The sequence below is a fragment of the Lycium ferocissimum genome, chromosome 4 (genome assembly GCF_029784015.1).
Source record: "Lycium ferocissimum isolate CSIRO_LF1 chromosome 4, AGI_CSIRO_Lferr_CH_V1, whole genome shotgun sequence".
Classification (NCBI taxonomy): domain Eukaryota; kingdom Viridiplantae; phylum Streptophyta; class Magnoliopsida; order Solanales; family Solanaceae; genus Lycium; species Lycium ferocissimum.
In genome coordinates, this window is record NC_081345.1 from 45,670,088 (window position 1) to 45,695,928 (window position 25,841).

Below are 25,841 nucleotides of genomic sequence, written 5' to 3' on the forward strand. Positions count from 1 at the left end.
AAAAATTTACTCCATCTGTTATATTTTATATATCTTATTTTTGATATTTCATAGTAACTCTTTAGTTCCAACATTCTGCATCGTATTGTAAAAGCACAAAATTTTCAAAAGCATTTTGCTCCATTATACATATTTTAGCTCAAAATCACAAAATTAAAAAATGTTACTTACTTTCTCAAACTTCCTGTCTATTCAAACTAGGACACATTAAAATGAAATAGAGGAGAATCTACTATCGGAATCGATACCAGCCACTACTTGCTACTAGGCTGATATCTACTCACCGGACATTTCAGTCCTCTTTAAAAGGCGACCCGGTGCACTAAACTTCCGCTATGCGCGGGGTTCGAAACTATTATACGCAGTCTTACCCTATATTTGTGCAAGAGGCTGTTTCCACAGTTACAACCTGAAGGAAACAACTTTACTAGTAACACCGAGACTTGCATTCCATTTCGGTCCACTTTAATTTTATTTTATTTTCTTTCAGCAGAGCATCCATTAAAAGAAAAGCGTTTTTTATCTTCATTTGGAAAACTCGAACTAAAACTTCCATTTAAGATGACAACATCTATTCTATTCTGCTATATCGACATCCAAAGAATGCTCACCGTATCGATCAGCATGAAAAAGAGCCTTAAATTAGCTTTCTTGTTGAAAAGATTAAGAGAAATGACCAGGTAATTTGAATCTTCTTTAAAAAACCCGGAGGTACAAGCTAAGGTGAAGCAAAAAACCTACAAGTTGTTTATTGGTAATGGTAAAACATAGGGAACATTCAGAGAGAGAGAGAGAGATGTAGGCAATATGAAAGTCAAGGATGTTTTTCTCTTCTTTTTTACTTATTCTAATGACATATCTTTGTATACACTTATTCTAATGACACATCTTTGTATCCACTCTACACTTGTAAAAGATTTAAACGATAAAATAAAACTTAAAGTCATTCTACGCGCTCAGAAGAAGTGGAGAATACATGTTATTCCATGTAAACATTGCCTACTCAAAAAACGCTTCATTAAGTTGAATAACATAAATTAAGTTAGAAAGATCGCAGAAATGACGAATTGCAGCGACAGAGAAGAATAATATAATGAAAGAGATAACGAAGTCAAAATTGGATTAACATTGCTAAATTAATTACACATTAATTCCCTCATTTTCTCTTTGGCTTCTTTGATAGCTTTCCCTTCCCATTCTTAGCTCCCAAGTATCTTTCAACCTCCTCGTCTCCATCATCTCCACCACCTCTGTGTTTCCTTTTTCCACCAGTTTCTTTGATTTTCTGCATCACACATGGATTGCATATGTTATTTATCTAATAACGGAAACAAAATAATATGTATCAGCTATAATTCTCAGACTTCTCCAAAATGTTCGTCTTAGATCCTTCAAAATTAGTGCATTTGGAGGGTCCAGCACAAGTGTGACAATATTTTTGGAGAATCCGAATTGTAACCGGCTTTCATATTGTGTAATATTATATGTTTGCTATAGCAACCAAAAAATATCAAGACAAATGATGCTGTTATAGAGAGGTTTGATTGTATCACCTCTAACAACTTTTCTACTACTAAGAAATGCACATAAGAGACTCATGTTCCGAATAACAGCTCAGAATCCAATACACTCAAAAATCAAAGTATGTTTCACGCTACTAGCTCTACCTTATGACATTAACTCTTAAGCCTAATGAAAATCATGAATGACGAGATTACCAACTATAGTATTTTAAGTAAAGGGAAATTAACAAAAATAATTAGGCCTCATTTCACTTGATTTAATCGGCTAAAGTGTTTTAAAAGGCAGTTTTGGCACTCACCTCAGGGCTCGCCCCAGGTCGGAGCACAGGTAAAACGCCTCGGGACTTACGTATGGGGCTTAATTCTGTGAGGCTTACGTCCTACACGCCCGACCGTACGCCCTAAACACGCCTAACACCCGTCTCTCACCTAAGAGTTCTTAGTTCTTACACAAATTATGTGTCAAATTCCTCAATTAACATTGTTGACCCTCATAATTCTTTATTAAATGAATGATACTTAATAGGTTTCTTCATCTATAGAATAAGATGATTGATAGTAACTCAAATAACAAACCGTAGTATTGCATATTTACTATTTGAGAACACTGAGGGTGAACATCACATTTCTTTTAAGAATACATAGCCAAATTTTACATCTTCACTTGCCATTAGTCTTCACGATTTTTGTCCTATGTCTCAAAATTATCTTAGTTTATTCATGGAGTGATGTTTTAATTATAATTTGATGAAGTTTATTGATTATTTTCTTTTAGGGAGGTGAATTGCAAAGTATATATGATAGTAGTATTCTTTAATGAAATTGTGATTCTTTTATTGTTTGAAAGTTAAGAGGTTAGAGTTGGTTTGCATCTCACAATAACTTTTGAATCATTGCATTATTTATACTTGTAAAATTATGTTAGAGGTTTTGTTCTCTACAAGTTTCTTTAATCATGTTAATTTTTTAAAACTATTAATATATTTTTTATAATTTTTGAGTTATTATTCTATTTTGCTATTTTATAATTTAAAATTTTAAAGATCCATGGGGCTTATGCCCCGTGCCTCGGGGCTTACGCCTCGTCCCGTACTAAGTAAAACGCCCCGCCTCACGCCCCCGCCTTTTAAAACACTACTACTAACAGTCATTAGCAGTGCATGAAGAAAAAAATAAACACCGAAGAGACAAATACCATCAGTGAGATCCTCTTGGCTTCTGATACGCGCTCCAAGAGTAGCAAAACCTCCTCTTCCTCTGCAGGATACTCGGGTAATTTCTTCCCTGAAGATTATCAAGTTTAGCTCGGAAAACAATACGTAGCAGCAGCCAGACTAGAAAGAAAATTAGGGGAAAAGATACTAGAATCTCGGAAATAAAGTATTTCTGTATTTCGTACCAATAAGCTTTTCTATCTGTATATACCACTCCAACTCATACTGATTCACTAATGATATGGCAACCCCAGAACGTCCTGCTCGTGCAGTTCTTCCCACTCTATGTATATAATCCTGCAGGCCATGCATGCAGTGATAAGCTTAAATCGCACCAGAAAACAAAATTAAGATTATTTACATTGAACAGAAAAAAACACCATCACTTCACAAGCAGGAAGAATAAAAAGATCCACCTTTGAGTTTGTCGGAATATCATAGTTGATAACCATATCAACAGATGGGATGTCAAGTCCTCGACTGGCCACATCAGTACAGATAAGGATATTGCACTCTCCGGCCTTAAATTTGTTTAGAGCTCCAAGCCTTTTTGACTGTCCAAGTAAAAAATGAGTGTGTTTGGGAGGGGGGGATGAAATAGAACCAGCAAAGAGAAAAGGAGAAAATGACAAAAAAGGTCCCTTCTGTTTGCGGTTAGGTTCAAAATAGTCCCTGAAGTGCGCACTGAACAACTGTGGTCCTTTAAGCTTGCCAAAAGTTAACACTTCTAGACCCCGTCAATTATGACGAGAGCTATGAAAAAGAAAAAATTAGCAAGAACTCACATTTAGAGGTACAATATTTGTAGTGTTTACTATTTTTGATTTATTTTTAGGGTCTGCGTAGCTTTTTGAGGTGTAATTTCTGCTATTTTTCAAATTTTTTAGTGTCTAGTGCAGTTTTTTATGTTCTCTCTTTACCTTTCAAGGTAGGGTTAAGTTCTACGTACACTCTACCCTCCCCAGACCCCACCTGGTGGGATTATACTGGGTATGTTATTGTTGTTGATTGTTGCAGTGCAGTTTTTTTGTGTTGCATATTTTAGGATTTGATGGGACTTTCTTGGTGTTAATGATTAAATCTTTTTTCCCACTATTTCCTTCAAATCTAATGAACATATGTATTGTTTAATATTTGACTAAGACTAAAAGTGTTAACTTTTGGCAAACTTAAAGGACAAAAATTGTTCAGTAAATACTTGAGGAACTAATTTGAACCTACCCTCAAAGATAAGGAACCGTTTTGGTCATTTTCTCAGAAAAAAGTGTGACCTATTAAAAAATGTCTTGAAGTTCAAGAGTATACCTGAGTCATCTGACCACTAATTGGTATGGCTCTCAAGCCAAGATTTCGAAGCATCAAGGCAAGAAGACGAGTTGCATCACATGTACGAGTGAAAACCATTGAAGTACTGCCAGACATCTCAGTCAGAATATAGATAAGATAGCAGTCCTGTGAACCATGGATACAATAATAAAGTCAGCCAAAAGTCATTATTTGATAATTAAAATGGGACCATAAACCATAATTCAGCAAATCAAAGCAGTCGCATCTATAGCCCCTCAACTAGGGGGTCTTTTAGGTTTATTCCTAGTATACTGTCTCTAGCATTCAGTCCCACATTGCCAGGCATTAGCTATACTAGTCCTCCTAATAATTTTAAAGCCAAATCAAAAGGATTTGCCATTATGGACCCTTAAAAATACTATTGCCAACATATCAGCTTCTGAATTCCCTGTTGCCCAACATCCCCCAAAACAGCAACACATTAATGTTCTGTAGTAAACTCATCGATTGTCATCAAAAAAAATGCTGGATACAATGGAACATCATTTTTAAGCCAATTGCTGGATACAATGATCGCCACTTGTCTTGCTTTTTTTTTTTTTTCCCCCAAAACAAACCTAAAATAGAATCTTGTCACTGAAGAACTGACCTTATACTTAGCAGGAATAAAACGGAACTGCTGCTTCAGTGTATCAACTGTGGAATATTTAGATGCAGCTTCAATCTGAAACAAATTATAAACAAAGTTATGGAATATACTCTTGGGCACCTACAAATTATGTGGTGACCGTTGGCATCGTTGTACCTTAACAGGATTTCTCAAACAAGCCCTCTGAAGTTTCTTCACCTGTAGTTCAATGTATAGATCTCTTTAGAATCAGACTTTCCACAAAAACAAAAAACAAAAAATCACTCCTTTCGAAGGTACATTAAAAGTGGCACCGCAGAAACTATTAAGAATGAAATTTCATGTAATAATCTTATTGGTACTATGATATAAAGACTAAGTGTATCAACTCCCATAACAATGATAACTGATCATTAGCTGCATGCCAATACGAGAAAAAGTAGAAATACAAGTAAAAGGCTCCTCCATTTTCTGGTATCTCTCATATATAAATATCAAAATGAGCAAGATATTTGGAAATTAAAAAAAAAAAAAAAAAAAAAAAAAAAAAAGAAAAACTTCACGAAAGCACTTTCCTCCTCAAATACTGGGGAAAAGATATCTATCCAACCTTAAAAGTGGGGATTTCCCTCAAAGGGAATCTAGAAAGAGAAACTATCCACAAGCAGAGAATAGAACATTTATAACTAACAATGGTTTCCTATAAACCACTTGAAAAACTAACCTTTTTGGTCATTGTAGCAGAAAACAGATAAGTCCTTCGTTCACGAGGAATAGCATTCAAAATCTGATCGAGGGCCTTTTCAAAATCCTCATTCAGCAACCTATCGGCCTCATCTAATACCTGTTGCATGTACAAATTCATGACTCAGAATACGCATGCATGCTCTTATCTAACTAAATAAACAGACAAAAGAGGACATCCCTGGAGCATTTGTGAGCATAAGACTCGGTGGACGAACTTACCAAGTACTTTATTGTACGAAGAGAAAACCCTTTTGTATTGGAAAGATGATCCAAGAGGCGACCAGGTGTTGCAACCTACATCAGACATCACGCAAATGAGCACTCAAATTTAAGAATGTCAGAGATTTAAGCGTATGGCTTTAGATAACACCTGTAACAACCTACAATAGCAGAATAACTTTAGGAAATTTGGCGTAAAAAATCGTCCGCATGGCAAACTAAACTAGTTTTGCTGACGAGGGAACATGATAGGTGTCTGCATATCAAAAGATATGCCAGAGACTGAATTGACCGAGTACACTTAATAGTTCTCTTTGATAGGTGAGTAGGAATTGTATTCGCCAGCTGCATCAAGATGATGCAGAATGATGCATCAGGAACCTTACAGAAACATAGCCCCTGACTGCACAAACATGTGGGCTGGTTGAGGAAATCTAGTAAACTATCAATATCATCTACATTGTTTAACTTGAACTAAAGAGCTAACCAAGAAGGCTGTTGCAATTCAACTTGTAATATACTCCTTTTTGTTTAACAAACTTCTCTGATTTCTTTCCCTCCAAATAGTTCACCAGAAAAACAACCCTACTTGCAAACAGAGCAGAAATTTGAGAGGCTAAGACACAGCCACCTCGACAATTAAAAAGTTGAGTTTGCACCAAAACCCTTCTCATAGAAGATAGGAGAAACTGTTGGAACGCATTACAATGGGTCCGGAGTCGTATCTATCCAAATTGAGTGATTTGCTTTAGGAGTCAACAAATCAAAGGTTCTCACAATTCCAGGGGAAGGATTGCTTCCCCAGACAGGTAAGAGTAGCCGTCTTGGTGTAAGCGGTTTCTGTGTATGAGTCTTCCTCTACACAGCTGGACATCAAATTCTAGACAAAGCTACGGGGGTTTACCACCACATCCTTTCCCGATAAACTTGAAGTTTTTCATAAGCAGGTGAGGTAGAGAATCTTCTCGAATGGTTGCCTGTCTCAGCACACTTAATAGTTGATATCCTACTTACCTTACCTAATAAAATAGTTGGTAACTTGATATCATATCACTTCCACTCCAGACTTCTATAACATGATATTTCGCATAGATTCTTTTGGAGCCTCTCATAAAAAAATAAAGGCTACTGATCTTACAATCCTAATGGTGGCTTAGTGCTGAATGAAAATGGTTAAAACCATGAACAAATAGATTTCTCATGCTTCAAGGCAGCAAAGGTACACCAACTTTATTTCCTTAGGTTGCTAAACGGATATATCATCTAACTTTTACAACCATCCAGTACCTCTGACAAAGGAGATATGGATAATAATAATTCATCAACCACTTACTGTATAAGCCAAGGCATTTAGTGTGTTGTATGGAGCGGAGTGTTGGCCAGTTAAGATCTCTCACGTTCAAAAGATGAAAGTTGCCGAGATGAGAATGTTGAGATGGATGTGTGGCCACACCAGGAGTGACAGGATTAGGAATGAGGATATTCGGGATAAGGTGGGGGTGGCCTCTGTAGAAGACAAGATGCGAGAAGCGAGATTGAGATGGTTTGGGCATGTGAAAAGGAGAGACACAGATGCCCCAGTGCGGAGGTGTGAGAGGTTGGCCATGGATGGTTTCAGACGAGGTAGGGGTAGGCCGAAGAAGTATTGGGGAGAGGTAATTAGACACGACATGGCGCAATTACAGCTTACCGAGGACATGACCTTAGATAGGAGGGTTTGGAGAACCCAAATTAGGGTAGAAGGCTAGTAGATAGTCTCGTTATCCGTTCTTATTAGTAGTCGCATTATTGCAATATAATTTCTTGTGCTCCGATTGCTGCTATTATCTGTTATTTCCTGTGCTTTGGTTATCCGGTGTTATCTGCTCCGATTTCTGCTATTATCTGTTATTTCCTGTGCCCTGACTATCCTGTGTTATCTGTGTCGCTTGCATTATTTCATTTCCATATCGCTTTAAATCTCTTATCCGAATCTCTTAACCTTATCTGACTTCTTTTTATGCTTTTATTGAGCCGAAGGTCTTTCGGAAACAGCCGTCCTACCTTGGTAGGAGTCAGGTCTGCATACACTCTACCCTCCCCAGACCCCACGATGTGGGATTTCACTGGGTTGTTGTTGTTGTTGTTGTTGTTGTAAAACATAAGCACATTTCCTACAGATAATCTAAGAACAAAAGCTAACTAACATCCAGTAAAGGCCATGATAGCAGGATTAGGAGCCCTTCATACAAGATATTGGCAACGAATTTAACAAAAAACTGAGAAGAAAATACAATTTCAAACAAAGTGGGGTGAGGTAACTAAGTAGTTATTTGACATCTAGCCTGGAGTTTTTTTATGTATCTAGGGAAATCCACATGACCCCCTAAACTGTTGAAAGTAGAGATCACAAACTAGGTAGCTACTTGACATCTGCTTCATATAGTATTTGCCTTTAATTTATCTTTGGGCAAAGAGATTTTACTATTTGTAGCTCCATTACTACTTGCTTCACCTTAACAAGAGACATAAAAATGTGGTAGTAGATATATCAGTACTTACAACAATGTGAGGCCGTTTCCCGAGGGCAATACTCTGCTGTACTTGATCTATCCCTCCAACCAGCTGTTAAAAAAATACCAGCTATCATTTAATCAAAAATATGTCTAGCTGAATGCCAATGTCAATCATCATATACCACACTTTCAATTGTGACACGCTTTATCCTGTCATACAGACATGCCATTACAAATCCCATTGTCTAGCAAGTAGTTATCAAGCCTATAGATTACATTTGAAGGGGAAATGAATTGTTAATGCATGTGCATATGACTTAGTCAATCTCACCACTGCACATTTTACTCCAATACCGGATCCTAAAGCTTCAAACTGTTCAGCAATTTGAATAGCAAGCTCTCTGGAATGCGCAAAGAAAAAAGTTGGGATTTTCAATCATTAAAGAGCTTCTACAAAATAAAACAAGTAACGGAAGAATAAGAGACCTTGTTGGAGAGAGAATGCAGGCAAAAAAGGCATGTGGAGCATCTAATAGAGCTTGCAGTATAGGAATTGCAAAAGCTCCAGTCTTTCCAGAACCCGTTTGCGCCAGACCAATTAAGTCTTTGCCTGGAACCAAACATCAAATTGTTTATAAGAGAAATAAATTCTCACCAAATAGAGGTTGATATCAAAGAGGTTAAATGATAAAAAAGGATCTCTATCCACATGATGTTCTTTAAAATAGTCATCCAATCAACTGGAATATTTGAGTGCTTCAAAGAATGTAAGCATTTTGGGAATAAAAAGGTTTAAATAATAAAAAAGGATCTCTATACAAATATTGTTCTATACAAAAGTCATCCAATCAACTATACAAATTGGAGTACTTTTGAGTGCTTCAATCCAAAGGATCTTCCCCTCCTAACCTACATTACTTTTTCTAGTAAGCTTCTTTTCCTTTTGAGTAAGGCAGAACCCGTATTACTTGATTGACGGAGTTTTGCATGGTCCATTAAATTTCCCTCAAAAGTAACATTATATTCCATAACTTAGTGGTAAATTTGTATTATAGAGACATATGGTTTCTGACTAGCTATCAGTCATATAAGTATTTTACAGGAAAATCCACTTTAACCTTCCACTTTTTCTTCGTCAAAGAGTTTATCGCTCCAAAAATGTTCTATTCTCCCGCATTGAATCACTCCAAATACCATCTCTTTAGGCAATTACGTAAAGCTGTTTTTATCTCAAATTGAGTTTGCTTCTCTATTTCCCACTTCCCTATTAGTCATAAAGCTAATCTTTTCCTGTACGTCTCAAGCATGGATCCCACAAAATACATCTTGCAACCAGGGGCAAAACTAAATAGGATAGCAGAAGTTTTGCAAGCCCACAACCCAAAGTCAAACATAAAACCCACTAGGATAATCAGCTTAGAAATTTAAACCTATTTGAATCATTAGCATATAGCTTACAATCCCACTAGAACATGCAGCAAAGGTAAAGATGAAAAAAGATAAAAGAAGGGAATATCAAAAAACCTTCAAAGGCATGAGGCATAGCTTCAGCTTGTATCTTAGAAGGAGTTTTCCAACCCAAATTATTGCAAGCCTCAATCAATTGATCACAAACTCCTAATTCTTTGAAAGACTTCATTTCTTCTTTGGATTCTTCCATTTTGGCCGCGGATCCAAGACTTCTTCACAATGGGTTCTATTAAGACAGTAACTGTCGAATCAACAAGCAACAATGAACCCGTTTGGATTAGCTGACTTTGAGCAGCTTATAAGCACCATTAGCTGAAACACACTTTTCAAGTAATGAAGCTGATTTTATAAATAAGCAATTATGTGTTTGGGTAGAAGTGTTGAATCTGACAAGAAACTGTTAGATATATTAGTTGAACAAGTGTTGGCAAGCACTTTTTTCTGTAAATGAACGAATTATCCTTAAATCTGTTAACACTATTAAAGTATAGTTGATTACTACAAGATGTACTATTCTAAATTTATTCAAATACAAACTCCAGTAACTTATATGTCAATTCACTTTCAACTTAAACTGTAAGATAATTTTTACAAATATAACTTACTATCAACAACATATAAATTGTAATGCGAGGAAATGATGTTTATAGAACTCGTGGCTTTTAATTCCTAAATTTACACAAAAGAAACTTCATACTCCCAACGTCAAAGGCTCTCCAAAGCTTCTTATATCTCAAACTAACAAATTTTTCACTTTTCCGTGGCCATGAGAATTTCACTTTTTTCAGGAAAATTATTTCACTTTATTTGGAAATCAGCGTTTGGCCATGAAAATTCCAAATAAAACTTGATGTTGCATTTGGAATTTGAAAAACACCTAAAACCTTGTTTTCACTTTCAATACTTTCAAACAACCAAATATTCTTTGCAAAAACTATAACCAAACACAACTCCAACTTCAAAATTCCAAATAAAGTGAAAAATATTTGGTTTTCATGACCAAACGCCTACTTATATTGTAGCATTTGCTTCCTAAAGAAAAATGACAAAATTTTCAATCAATATTTTATATTCACTTCTTTCCTCTGGAGTGCTTCACATATGTGCAAAACACAAACTATCCTGATTACATCTACATATGCAACCAAGTTTGAGTTGGATTTGTGCACAGTGATCCTAATATTCTACTCCCTCCGTCTAATTGAAATGTCTTAGTTTGACTAAGCTCGGAGTTTAAGAAATAAAGAGAGACTCCTGAATTTTGTGGTCCTAAAATAAATATGTATACAATGTACTAAAATGTTAATTAAATCTTGTGGTTATAAACTTGCCATTTACAATACTTGAATTCTCATGTTTAAAAGATGAAAGTTGCAAAAATGAGAATGTTGAGATGAATGTGTTGGCTGGCTAGGAGAGATATGGCCAGAAATGAAGAGATTCGGGACAAGGTAGGGGTGGCCTCCATGGCAGACAATATGCGAGAGGCGAGACTAAGATGGTTCGAACATGTCCAGAGGAGAGGCACGGGTGTGTCGGTGAGGAGGTGTGAGAGCTGGCGAGGGAGGGCTGAAGAGAGGTAGAGGAATGCCAAAGAAGTATTGGAGAGAGGTGATCAGGCAGGATATGATTAGTCTTCAGCTTACCGAGGACATGACCCTAGATAGGAAGGTATGGAGGCCGAGGATTAGGGTAGAAGGCTAGTAGTTAGTGGTACCTTACTTTCTTGCTGGACCAATATTTTTTCCGTCATTTTCTTGTATTTTTATTTTAGCATTCGCATATCTCTTATTATCTATTATTTTTATTTTAGTTTTGGATTACTTGTTCTTATCTCAATCACTATCTGATTGTTTCTTTTACTTCGACGCCTATTATCTTGCTGCTATTACTACTTATTATTATTGATGATTTTTTTCTCTCCTTGAGCCGAGCATCTATCGGAAACAACCTCCCTACCCGTCAAAAGGTAGGGGTAAGGTCTGCGTAGACTCTATCCTCCCCAGACCCCACCTGGTGGGATTATACTGGGTATGTTGTTGTTGTTGTAGAATGCTTGAATTGTCAACTTACTAAATATAAAAATAAGCACTCTTTTTGGAACAGACCAAAAAGTAAAGTAAGACACTTAAATTAGGACGGATAGAGTACTTATATCGACTTTTCTTATAGTTTTACTTCTTTTCCTCTTCTTAACAATTCACTTATCATACTAACATAAAAATGGCTTGCAAAAAATAGCCACAAATAACAATTTACAGAAAAGGCAGCAGAAAACTCCAAATAGCAACCTAGATAAGTCAATCATTACTAACATTTGAATACACTCTTTTTTTTTTTTGAGATTTAAAGCAGAAACAAAAGCAAATTAAAAAAAAAAAGTAAAGAAACAGATTAAAAAAAACACAAGGAAACTGTGAAGGTAACTAAAATCGCATATAAAATATGCAATGAAAATAACCTACCGTTAGTTTAACTGAAATTGCAGAGGAAAAAAACACGTAGAAAAGGTGTGAAAAGACGGCTGGAAGAAAAAGAAGCAAACAAGAATTTTTCTCCCTATTTCTTAAGGGAGGTTTGGTTGGGACCGGGGGCGTGGGGGGGGGGGGTTAGCAATGTATTTTTTTTAGGGTCCCAAAATTTTATGACCTAAAAAAAGTTTTATAATGTATGTTATGATTTAATTTTTGAGACAATGTTTAAAAACACATCGAGTTTCATATCTAAATTTTAAAGTGTTTATATTTTCTATTGAACTGTCTTCAATTATTTACCAAATCACATCTCGAAATTAATGAGTCAATTGTCATGTGGACGAAATTTTATTGACAAATTAAACCTTTTAACGATTGTATACGAACACATCTACTTTTTCTTAGGCTCCCAAAATTTTTTGTCCCAAAAAAAGTTTTATAATGTATTTTATGATTTTAATTTTGAGATAACGTTAAAAAACAAACATGTAGTATCAGTTTTTTGAAAGTTTCCTATCTGACCTATCAAGTGTTTGTATTTCATATCTGAACTATCACCAACTATTTATCAAAATACACTTCGAAATTACTAAGTCGGCTTACATAAGGACGAAATTTTATTGACAAATTGAGCTTTTAACGATTGTATTCAAACACTTGGTCTAGTCAACAAGGTGTGTTTTGATAAATGGTTGGTAATAGTTCAAGTAGGAAACGCAAATACCTGATAGTTCATGTAGAAAACTCATAAAAAAGTGATACTTTAGATATGTTTTTTTACCATTATCTCTTTTATTTTAGCTAAAATATTTAAGCTTGCTAGGTAAAATTTATATAATTTTTATAAAATATAAGAGATAATTTAGAGGCCTTCCTCTAATTATTTTTTCCCAACCTCTTTTATAATTTGCGATAAAAACAATTCTTTCCCTTCAGGTGTAGCTACAAGCATAAATCAATTCAATAAATTATTGTCACAGCACCCTCCCCAGTCCCTGTTCTACCCTATTTTAACCGGAGTCAAAATAGTTTACAACATCCCGGTAATTCCGGGGTTAATTAAAGTGAAGGGAGTCGCCACCAAATTACTTATGGTAAATTAGGACACCTAAAGCTATTAAAGTTATTTTCTAAAGTTAACTCCATTTTTTAAAGTCTACGAAACCAAAAGATCTAGGTAAGGATTCAATTAATCTAAAGGAAAGGTATTAGGCATCCTCTAAGATGCATTAACAATGGTTAACCGATTGAACTTATGTTAATTTATTAACTATACACATTTTGATTCAGTTGAATTTTTTGGGACCCTAAAAAAAAATACATTGCGTAACCCCCCCCCCCCCCCAGCCCCAACCAAACCTCCCTTAAGAAATAGGGAGAAAAATTTACTGTTTGCTTCTTTTTCTTCCAGCCGTCTTTTCACACCTTTTCTACGTGTTTTTTTTCCTCTGCAATTTCAATTAAACTATCAGTAGGTTGTTTTCACTGCATATTTTGTATGCAATTTTAGTTACCTTCACAGTTTCCTTATTTTTTTTTAATCTGTTTCTTTACTTTTTTTTTTATTTGCTTTTGTTTCTGCTTAAAGAGCCTGTTTGGATGGGCTTATTTTAAGCAGCTTATAAGCTGCAAACAGCTTATAAGCTAAAAAAATAATTTAGGGTAGCCCAACTTATTTTTTGTGGCTTATAAGCTGTTTTCAGCTTATAAGCTACTTTAGATAAGCTAAGTCAAACTGGCCCAATTATTTTTTTGAGCTTATTTTAAGCACAAAATGACTTAAGCTGGTCGACCAAACACTCAAAAAAGCCAAAAACAGCTTATAAGCAACTTATAAGCCAATCCAAACGGGCTCTAAATCTCAAAAAAAAAAAAGTGTATTCAAATGTTAGTAATGATTGAATTATCTAGGTTGTTATTGTTGATATTTCGAGTTTTCTGCTGCCTTTTCTGTAAATTGTTATTTTTGGCTAATTTTTGCAAGTCATTTTTATGTTAATATGATAAGTGAATTGTTAAGAAGAGGAAAAGAAGTAAAACTATAAGAAAAGTCGATAACAGGTACTCTATCCGTCCTAATTTAAGTGTCTTACTATACTTTTCGGTCTGTCCCAAAAAGAGTGCTTATTTTTATATTTAGACCTGTTTGGAAAGCCACCTGGTAATTGGAATTGGTGTAATTACAAGGGTAGTAATTACATAGCCTAGTAATTACACAGTAGTGTAATTACAACGAACATTTATTATTTGTCATAATGTAATTACGAGTGTAATTATAAGCGTCTTTGTTTGGTTGCACAAGTGTAATTACACGATCAGCTTAATTTAAAAATAAAATTTAATTATAAAAAATTTAAAATTAATATTTAAAAAATATTGCCTTTATAAATGATATTAAATTAGTTATTTAATAACACATTGTTTCTTGAAAATGTATTAATTAATAATCATATATTTGTAACTAATATTGTAACAAAAATAATTGATATATATTTTTCAAATTAATATTTAATTTTAATTAATTATAAAACTTAAAAGAAGACTTTGTGATAACGTCATGGATTGGATGTTTGACAAAAAAATAATATTAATAAATATAATGTCATAATATTATTCAAATGTTTGACCAAAAAAATCCATCAAATGTAAGTGAAAAATAAATAACATGCAATGTGAAAGCAAATAACTTAAAATTGAAAATATAACCTAAATTCAAAATCCAAAAGAAAAAGTTCAACATAATACTCTTATGTCAAATTCCAACATTACATAAGTAAGTTCCAACGTAACTTAAGTAAATAATTCAAAAGAAAGAAAAAATATAAGTTTATAACCTCATTCACAATGAAATTCTATTTTAATAACGTCACCAGTTATATGTCAAGTTTGTTAATAACTCATTCTTTTCAATATTAAGAGGTGTAGTTTCAAATATTAGAATAATAACACGGTTATGCTAAATGAATAAAATAAAAAAATACAAGCAATTACATGGAATCACAAGAAGTAAAGATTGGGAATGAAAAGAAAGAAAATGAAAAATAAACAATATAAAAAGAATAATACATTTTAAAAAATAAAAATAATAAAAAGGTAAAAATAAAAAAGAAATAAAAATAATAGAAATAAAAAAATATTAAAAATAAAAAAAATAAAAATAATAGAAATAAAAATAAATTAAAGTAAAAAAATAAACAAACTAAAAAGTAACCTTGTAATTACAGGGTGTAATTACACCCAATTCTCAGCCCCCCCTTGAGAATTAGAGAGTGTAATTACACCCTGTCAATTACACCCAATTCCCAGAGATAAAAAATCTAACTGTAATTACTTCGGTCAAACAAAATAAAGTCAACCGTGTAATTACACTCAATTACACCCAATTCCAATTACTAACTAGCTAGTGGCTTTCCAAACAGCCCTTAGTAAGTTGACAATTCAAGCATTCTACAACAACAACAAGATACCCGGTACACCTATGCCCTCCCACCAAATCTTGGGTCTGGGAGGATAAGAGTCTTGTCGCGACTTCACCCTAACCTTTCTCAACATCCTCATTTGCAACTTTCATCTTTTAAAATAACAAGGCAGGGAGGTTGTTTCCGATAGACCCTCGGCTCAAGGAGAGATAAAAAATCATCAATAATAATAAGTAGTAATAGCAGCAAGATAATAGGCGTCGAAGTAAAAGAAACAATCAGATAGTGCTAGAGATAAGAACAAATAATCCAAAACTAAAATAAAAATAATAGATAATAAGAGATATGCGAATGCTAAAATAAAAATACATGACGGAAAAAATATCGGTCCAATTTCTTCAATTCCTTCGAAGAAAGTAAGGTACCACTAACTACTAGCCTTCTACCGTAATCCTGGATACCTTCCTATTTAATTAATGGTCATATCCTCGTTTAAGTCAAGACTAGTCATATCGTGCCTGATCACCTCTCCCCAATGCTTCTTTATCCTTCCTCTTATCTATTAACATCTCTCCGACCTGGGCATAAGGTAATCTCCTATTATCCATGCTTGCCATTGATCATTTTATTTGCTCTCACACCTCCTCACCGACACACCTATGCCTCTCCTCTGGACATGTTCGAACCATCTTAGTCTCGCCTCTCGCATATTGTCTGCCATGAAGGCCACCCCTACCTTGTCCCGAATCTCTTCATTTCTGGCCATATCTCTCTCTAAAAAACAATGGCATCCCAACACATTCATCTCAACATCCTCATTTTTGCAACTTTCATCTTTTAAACATGAGAATTCAATTATTCTATATGGCAAGTTTATAACTGATGAGTCGTGAAATTACGCGATATTCGACGCTAATTCCTTAAGGTTTTGTGACTCCTTAAGCACTTTTGTTGTTACTTTTTGTGTTTTTATGTTGTTTTGTAGGAAAAGATGCCCGGAGAGCATAACGAGCAAAACGGAGCAAAACGGACCAAAATAGAGCAAAAATAGAACAAATCCATACTTTTACTGGCCCAATAGCATACGCTCAGCCAACAACTTCAAGCCTATGGAAATCACGTGTGTAAAAATACATGTTGAGCAAAGTCGTAAGAACTACAAAATTACCAAAAAATCGTGAGGGAAAATTGCGTGATGTCAATATCAAAGATATGGGTTTCAACTGCGTCATTTTGAAGAATTGCCAACCTACCAACCCAAAGATACGTGGTGCGTGATACTGCGCATAAAAAAGTTCATAAAATGGTTTTTGAAGACAGTTCATTCTGTGCAAAAATGAAGCAAATTTGGAATTTGCGGACCACATTCTACCATTTTTCAACATTGCGGATGATACGAAAGTTCAATCACTTGAATGTCTTGAAGAAATTACGCAAAGAAGGCATGCCAAGCGAGCGACATCATTTTTTCTACCACCTGCATTCAAGCACTTGTGTGCGGTATCGCAAGTATTGTTTTTTGAAATTTTATTTCTTAGATGTTTAGTCTATGGTTTTTGACTACTGTGTGCAAAACATTTTGAGAACAATCCTGACAACCCCCAAAACCATGGCGCGGCATGTTCAACATGCGGGTCAAGACATACGGTGCGGCAAAAAAAAAATAAAAAAAAATTCGATGTCGACAGAGAAATTGGCACCATGTGCTAGCACATGTTTTTAGTCAGTACACGTCAAAGCTGAAACTTGCCAAAATCGCGTCAAAATTTTATTTTCTTTTTTATCTTCTTTCATTAGCGATTAGCATGTTGAACATGCGTTAGAATCAAAACGGTGCGTCAACTTTTTTGGCTGACTGCTACTAGTGCGGAGGTATTATGGTCCAGATTTTGTTCCCGTTTTTGGAATGATATAAATACTCTTTTAGGGTTTTGTAATAGAGATCTTTGGCAGTTTTTCATCAAGTTTGGAGACTAAGTTTTTACACCACACTTTGGGTTGAAGATTTGAATATTTGGTTGAGTATTTCTTAAACCTTTAATTCATTTCTTCAATTCCTTGCTTTGTATTGTATATCTAAGTGTGTAGCTTTCTATTCCATAACTTGAATCTCGTTTATGAATGTATTCTTGATTAAAGTTTGGTTTGAAACTCTTGTTGTGCTTATGTATTGAATGATTCTTATTGATTGAAAATAAGTGGCAAGCTTATTTGTGATTGAAGTGGGTCTTTGTTGATTTAATTAATCTCGTTCTTGAATGTTTCCAAAGGGATTAGCTAACCCTAGGACTCACCCATTTACTTAGATTGAGCTCGGAAGAGGAAATCTAGGTTGGGAAAGATTAATTAACAAGAATTTGGGTAATAAAACCCATCTAATAACTTGAGCTAGGAATAGGAAAGTTACTTGAGATTCAATTGGTTGTGCTAGATATCACACTCTAAGGCTTGGAAAAGCTTAGAGTGAAATTCATTGATTTGGTTGGAAGACTTTCAATGAGATTGTAGAAACCATTATCTATTAACATAAACCCACTCTTAGTTGTAAAATCGTAAAATACGTTGGATCGTTACTTGAGTGTAATCTCCTATTATCCATGCTTGTAGCCATTGATCATTTTATTTGCTTTCTAGGTTAGTTTACATTTCCGCATTAGTCATAATCTTTCTCAAAAACACAAAATATTATCCATCGTTTGGCTTTAGCGTAGTTGGTGAAAATTTCATACTTTTCCTAATCGCCTATATATTGTTCTCTGTGGGATTCGACCCCGACTCATAGTTGGGTAAATATATTGCATACGACCGTGTACACTTTCTCTTTGAGGAGTGTATTTGGACGTTATCAATAACCACAAGATTTAATTAACATTTTAGTACATTGTACACATATTTATTTTAGGACCACAAGATTCAGGAGTCTCTCTTTATTTCTTAAACTCCGAGCTTAGTCAAACTAAGACATTTCAATTCGACGGAGGGAGTAGAATATTAGGATCACTATGCACAAATCCAACTCAAACTTGGTTGCATATGTAGATGTAATCAAGATAATTTGTGTTTTGCACATATGTGAAGCACTCCAGAGGAAAGAAGTGAAAATAAAATATTGATTGAAAATTTTGTCATTTTTCTTTAGGAAGCAAATGCTACAATATAAGTAGGCGTTTGGTCATGAAAACCAAATATTTTTCACTTTATTTGGAATTTTGAAGTTGGAGTTGTGTTTGGTTATAGTTTTTGCAAAAAATATTTGGTTGTTTGAAAGTATTGAAAGCGAAAATAAGATTTTAGGTTCTTTTCAAATTCCAAATGCAACATCAAGTTTTATTTGGAATTTTCATGGCCAAACGCTGATTTCCAAATAAAGTGAAATAATTTTCCTGAAAAAAGTGAAATTCTCATGGCCACTTTAAAAGTGAAAAATTTGTTAGTTTGAGATATAAGAAGCTTTGGAGAGCCTTTGATGTTGGGAGTATGAAGTTTCTTTTGTGTAAATTTAGGAATTAAAAGCCACAAGTTCTATAAACATCATTTCCTCGCATTACAATTTATATGTTGTTGATAGTAAGTTATATTTGTAAAAATTATCTTACAGTTTAAGTTGAAAGTGAATTGACATATAAGTTACTGGATTTTGTATTTGAATAAATTTAGAATAGAACATCTTCTAGTAATTAACTATATTTAATAGTGTTAACAGATTTAAGGATAATTCGGTCATTTACAGAAAAAAGTGCTTATCAACACTTGTTCAACTAATACATCTAACAGTTTCTTGTCAGATTCAGCACTTCTACCCAAACACATAACTGCTTATTTATAAAATCAGCTTCATTACTTGAAAAGTGCGTTTCAGCCAATGGTGCTTAAAAATTCAACTGAATCAAAATGTTTATAGCACTGAAGCAGGGCAACATTACGACATCCGTTCAAAGTAAAGATTAACATCATTCTATAAGCATGATCTCCAAATAAAAGAAGGTATATTTCGTAATTCTTCTTAACAGCTGAAAAATATTACTATGATTCCTAACATGACTCTCGTATTATTATTTAAATTCAACATGAAGGGTACAGAGAAAGAATATTTTGATTCATGAAAAATTACATCCAAGTTGAGCAAGGTATAATCATAAAGTAACCTTAAACCACTAAAACAAAAGCATTTCAAAGCTAAAGGGAACAAACACAGATCCTTAAACTGGCAGAAGACTCATACACTGTGTAATAACTACTTTGAAATAAGTTATCTCGGTTGACACTCAAAAGTTTTCACCAGTAAAGGAAGAAAACGTAGGACAGGGGACCATTTTTCAAAAATTCAGCCCGAGACAGAACACAAATGCTTTTTAGGATGCACATTTAAAGGGAAGAGAATGCACAGAGGTCCAGTTTGAGTGAAGATGGTGAACAATTCCAGATTTGAATTAAACATATAGTCATCTTATGATGTAACAAACAGTGACATTAACTAACCAAGGGGAGGGGCTTGAAATAGAAACCAACAGTTAACATACTTGCATAAACATCATTCTGGAAAGGAAAGGAGTGACAAAATAGGTTTTGAAGTTAAACTAGTGATCAAGAATATATCGACAATGCCTCAAACCGAACGTTTCTCTTAAGTCGAACATAAGACAAAAGGATCACTGGAAAAACATGTTCTCCTTCTAGTTGCATAATATGGTGTTGACTCCTTAGTAAGATGTTATATAAAAATCAGCTATAAACCATGACTAAAGGAGAACCTTATATTATATATTCAAACACAGTATGAACTTAACCACAGCGTAAAAAACCATTCAATATTCTATACCTAGTGAATTTTAAAGAAAGTGAGATAACCAGAAAATGAAATGGAAAAAAAGATACTAACATGGTGTATTATACATAAGAGCAGATTTCTCACTTAAGACAAGACCAAAAACCTCAACATTATACAAAATCACTGCTACGTACAGAAAAAAATGCTAAACTAAAGGGCTAACCCCTTCAGCTAACTCACAGGTCATGCTTATGACTTATAAAGCTGATAATAAGGTTTGATCAGGCAGGAATTTTCAGAGAGCTAAACACAGACTCAAAACGTAACAGAAAAGAAAACAAATTCGTGTTTTTCATTCATATTTGACAGAAGATAAACGACTAAACTAGAAAAAGCTTAATCATGCTGAGTTTATATGAGATCCTCAACAACCACAGAAACAGAACTGGAAACAAAATAAGATAAAAATAAAATGACAAGAGGGAAGATTACTTATCTAATTCTAACAGCATTTCAAATCTAAGCTAACCTATATTGAAATAAGAAAATGAACAGAACTAAAGAAAATGCTAGCACGAGATGGAAAATTACACATGCAAATAATGAATCACAAATACCCATCGAAACTAAAATGGGAGAAAGAGAGGGATTGCACCGACCTTTCTCGTGTGCAGTGAACTGAGGTCGAGGTCTCAAATCTACTCTCTCCTATGAACATACACAAATGAGTTCGACGATTTCTATTGTGGCTAAGATCTGCCGAAACAAAAGGGAGTGTTTCCTTAGGTTTAGGGTTGAACAAAAAAGTGAAAGAGTCGGGTCGGGTACATTTGGGTGATGGGCTGGTCGACTGGTGGGCTGGACGGGTGGAATGGATGGTGGGCCGATTTGGGCTAGTCCGAAATTATGGGCTCATTTATTTTGGCTGAAATTCCTCTTCCATATAAACTCATTGGTTTCTAAGTTAATGGCAAGTGCAACATATTATTATGTGACGACAATCGACGATCAATATGTAGAAAATAAAGTATTAATATTATAACCCCACCATGTATACAGATACTAATATGGATTTATAATTTATTTAATAAGTCGAATCTTGATATGAAATAACCACAATCTATTAAAATGGTGATAAAATAATACTATTGTCGTTGATAATAAAATAGTCAAGATGACAATAAAAAGAGTAATAGTATTAATAGTAGTAGCGTTAAAATAAAAATAAAGTATTTAGCTCGTTAATAAATTTAGAAACCCAAGGGAATAAATAGGAATAAGGGAGGGACGAAATTGGGTGCCAACAGTCCCCACTCCATAATCTAACCTCTTTTCAACTTTTCTAGACCCTAAGGGGAGATTTGGTTATAGTGATTAAAGACTATCTCGGTATAAATTTTGAAATTGAATTATTTAATATATGATTGTAGCTAAAATTATGATAAAATTTATATCAAAAAATTATCTAACTCCCATATAGAAGGTGAGATTTTCTATCTTGGCTATAATCCCAACAACTATCCCCTAAACCTTGAAATCAACATTAATATCTTTTGTATCACTGCCCACTCTCCCTATGTCACACAGGCCCTATTACATGTGTGTGTAGAGGAGAGTTATAACTGGCGAAAGATAGTTAATTGAATGCTATTTATCAAAAAAGTATATTATATATATATATTGATTATACTATACTATCTATTAAATAATTTTTTTTATATACATATATTAAACTCTGAAAGTCCTTGTATATTTAACTTTGTAAAATTTTCACAAATAGCTACCTTTTAGCTGTTTCTAACAAGCTATAACTACAAGTTCATTATTTACGATTCGTAGTTGGTTTTTCTTATATTTAGGTCTGGACGCGTCGCATAAATACAGCCAAAATGTAGACTAAATACACGGAACTGTTGAGCAAATAATACCTCCATTTAAGGGGAAAAAATCTTTTTCAAACTAAACAGAAATCTGTTTTTAATGTTCCATAAATCACGCAAATCTCGTTCTCTTCCATATCTAATCACATATCTCATTCAACATCTAATCATTCACATAAAATTTGAATTCAAAAACTCTCTTCATATTTTTTCCCAAAATATACCTAAAAAATTCTCTTTTTAATGTTCCATAAATCATGCAAAAACTTGATTTGTTCATCAACTGAATTGCATAGTGACAAGTTGAGATTGTCTGCTGATGCTATGACCATCGGTTTTGTGTTCGTTATTAAAAATATTCAATGAAATTACATTATTAAAAATCAAAAATATTAGTTATTGAGTGCAATAAGCTGATATTGAATATTATTTAGTAACTTTAATAAGATGGGAAAACTTGACTCCATAGAAAAACTTTAATTCCTAAGAGTGGCTTTTGATTCACTGTATTTTATCTGTATTATGATTGTATTTTTTAGTGCATTCTAATTGATCTGTAAGATTTGAATCGTAATAAATATATTTCACTTGTATTTTGTATGTATTTTAGAAGTATTAAAATTGGTCTTTAATTTTTGAAGTATATTGTATAGAAAAATGAATTTTATGGTTCAATAATGAATTCAAGTGTACCATGAATATATAGAGAAAATGCATAGAACTCTTCCTGGTTCATCAATAAAATATAGTGAAAATATGTAGGAAATACAAACTTGATATTGAAATGCACTTTGTAATTTTTTAGCATAACTATACAACAAAAATATAAATGTAATAAAAACGAATTCAAATCTACGATTAGACTATACAACAAGCGGGATCATTACCAAAATACATAAAACTTCTTCTAAAATCTTCATAAAAATAATGTCGCAACAGTGATGTTATACATCAAAAAAAAAGTTGGAGAAAAAAAAAAACGACCTAAAACATAAACTGTTCTGTCTACAAATTTACTCCTGAACATCTACTAAAATCACTTCATCATAATCAACGGTAGCCTTGACATGTATGGGTGGTTGCTCGTTATCAATAAATGCATTCAGGGTTGCCTTGTCGATTTGCGTCGTATCTCATACGGAGAAACTTTGCATCAATTTCACTTGGAATGCGTCAAGATATACTGAAACTTTACATTAACAAAACATGAAAAAATAACAAAATAACAAATTAACCACAATAAGTAACAACACATTAAAGATATACTGAAATATACTATAAATATAATGCAAATATATCAATGTCAAATGCACTGTGGTTGTCACTACAACAGTGTGTGACTGTGCTGTAAAAATACACTTCAAATACACTACAAAATATACTTTGCTAAAAAGTAAACACAAATTCAAAATCATATAAATTTACAAGTAACAAATTAGGTAGAAAAAATATATCACACACAATTTAAAACACAAACTAATTGAAATAATAAAAAATACAACAAAAATATACTTAAAATGTACGCAAAATACAGATTTGGTGAATTCAAAAAACAGTAATTAACTGAAGTTCAAAACACAAACTAATTGAAATAATAAAAAATACGACAAAAATATACTTTAAATGTATGCAAAATATAGATCTGGTAAATTGAAAAAACAGGAATTAACTGAAGGTCATCGAAAAATACGATAAAAATATACTTAAAATGCAAGTAAAATACATATCTGGTGAAGTGAATCATTAATAAGAAAAAATACCTCTTAGAGAACATGAATACTTTTACTATTGTCCAATAACAAAAATTTCATATCTGTATTCAAAAATTCCGGTGGCCAGCGGCGGAGGGCATCTAGGAACAGTCATGGTGGTTAAATGATTTGGTCTTTAATATTTTATGTTCAAATAAGCTGATCTTTTTAATTGCTACAGACCTGACAATTTCAAATAGGCTGGTCTTTGTAATTGCTACAGATCTGACCATGGATCTGACCGGAAAAGAGAAGACGACTGACGCCAGTTAAATCACGCTGGAGAAGACGGTGGTCTAAAACGACATGAGGATGAATGATACATAGATCCCTCAAAACAAAACAAAAAAACCTTTAAACTTCCACTGAATACAGGGAAAGATGAAAATCTGTGGCTTAATAAAGCCCAAAAAGAAACAAAGATGATGAGGGAGAACACAAAAATAACAGAGAATCTTACATATTTTAGGAAATAGAGTTGAATTTTGGGGGTAAAATGTTGAAATTAATGAGCAGTTAATACAGAGTAAAAAAAAGGAAGTGAAAGAAATCAGAAACTGATTTGAAAAGCACGAAATTAGGGGAGATGGGAGTTAGAAATGTGTATATTTAGGAAAAGGGGGGGAGAGAGAAAGTATGCATCTAAAAAATAGGGGTGCGGGAAGTGGTAAGTTAATTGGTAGAAAAGTGGGTAGCTATAAGTTATAAAAATATAATATTATAGCTACTAAACTTAATTATTAAAAAATATAGTTATGTTCCATAAATATGTAACACAGTAAGATATGTCAAGTAAAATTTACTTTAACTTTAGGAGAAATTCCTCGTGACTCTGACAAATGTGTATCAGGACAAATGAAGGATTCATTTAGGATAGGCCTCAAAATCTCGTTAGTCCTTGGGTTGGCTCAGCCCAATTTAGTACAAAATTTGACAGTCAAGCCCATTTTATGAGCTTAAATATTGCATTTTTTTGTGCAGAATGGCCGTCAAAGGCATTGGTCTTTAATTTTTGTCCTTCGCCTAAAAATTCATGGGTTCCGGATTCGAACCCCCGCTCAGTCAAATATTAAAAAAAATAAAAATCGCAAGTCAGGAGAAAAGCTTGATTCGTATAAGATTAGACAATTCATTCCTATCCTTTCTGTTTTCAGTCCCGAGTTTGCTTTTCACTTTTTTTATAATAACTCATGGATCGTTTAAGCAATAATCTTCAATATCTAGGTACCATGACATTTGCTAATTCAAAAAAGGTGTTTTAAGTATATATGTGGTTGATATTAATGTACTTTTCCATCTGTGCTAGTTGTTAAAATCGAATTGATAGGATCCAAGTGAAATCATTGATAACGTTCGTGTTGTTCCGTTCATATTTCTTTTGAAAGAGATGTGAGAAACAAGACAATTGCATCTGTCCATCCTTTAGGGAAAGGAGCAAAACTTGGTTCATGAATAATTGAAAATAGAGTAATTATGCTATTTATTTGTATTTTGACATAAAAAATTATCTTTATTGTTAGTCAAATACAGCAGAGTATCCATCTGAACTATTGGAAATAGAGCAATTATAATCTTTATTTACTTTTTGGCATAAAAGTGTTTTTACTTTTAGTCAAGTGAAGCAAAACCATTCTCTAAATAAACGGTTTTTAGCTGCAAAATCAAAATTTTGGATTGATTTTATATCTAGCTGTATCGTTCATCTTAAAAATTAAAACGTTGAATTGATTTTTTCTTGTTGAGATGGGTTACGCTGAAAAATTGAATCTTTAAATTGAAAGGTTCAAACCCTGCTTATGAGTGGTCTTAGTCCTTGGACAGAAATGGTGGAGGAGATCCGCTCATGCAGTGGCGGAGCTAGAAAATTTGTTAAGGGTGTTCGAATTTATAAAACATATATTTTAAGGGTGTTCAATATGTAATTTATATATATTTGTAATACGTAATAATTGACATGTCTACACGG

The 25,841-nt window shown here is 33.6% G+C and overlaps 1 protein-coding gene across 1 annotated transcript; it reads right to left on the reverse strand.

The window, feature by feature from the left end:
- Positions 1-1,000: 1,000 nt before the first annotated feature.
- Positions 1,001-20,978, reverse strand: LOC132053280 (DEAD-box ATP-dependent RNA helicase 10-like). Its single transcript, XM_059445238.1, has 14 exons — positions 20,904-20,978; positions 9,638-9,824; positions 8,600-8,723; positions 8,445-8,514; positions 8,160-8,222; positions 5,619-5,693; positions 5,377-5,496; positions 4,830-4,871; positions 4,674-4,748; positions 4,043-4,189; positions 3,154-3,291; positions 2,923-3,034; positions 2,719-2,807; positions 1,001-1,285 (listed from the first exon to the last, which is right to left on the reverse strand). The coding sequence occupies exons 2-14, from the start codon at positions 9,771-9,773 to the stop codon at positions 1,157-1,159; spliced, it is 1,320 nt and encodes a 439-aa protein (XP_059301221.1). The 5' UTR covers positions 9,774-9,824; positions 20,904-20,978; the 3' UTR covers positions 1,001-1,156.
- Positions 20,979-25,841: the final 4,863 nt, after the last annotated feature.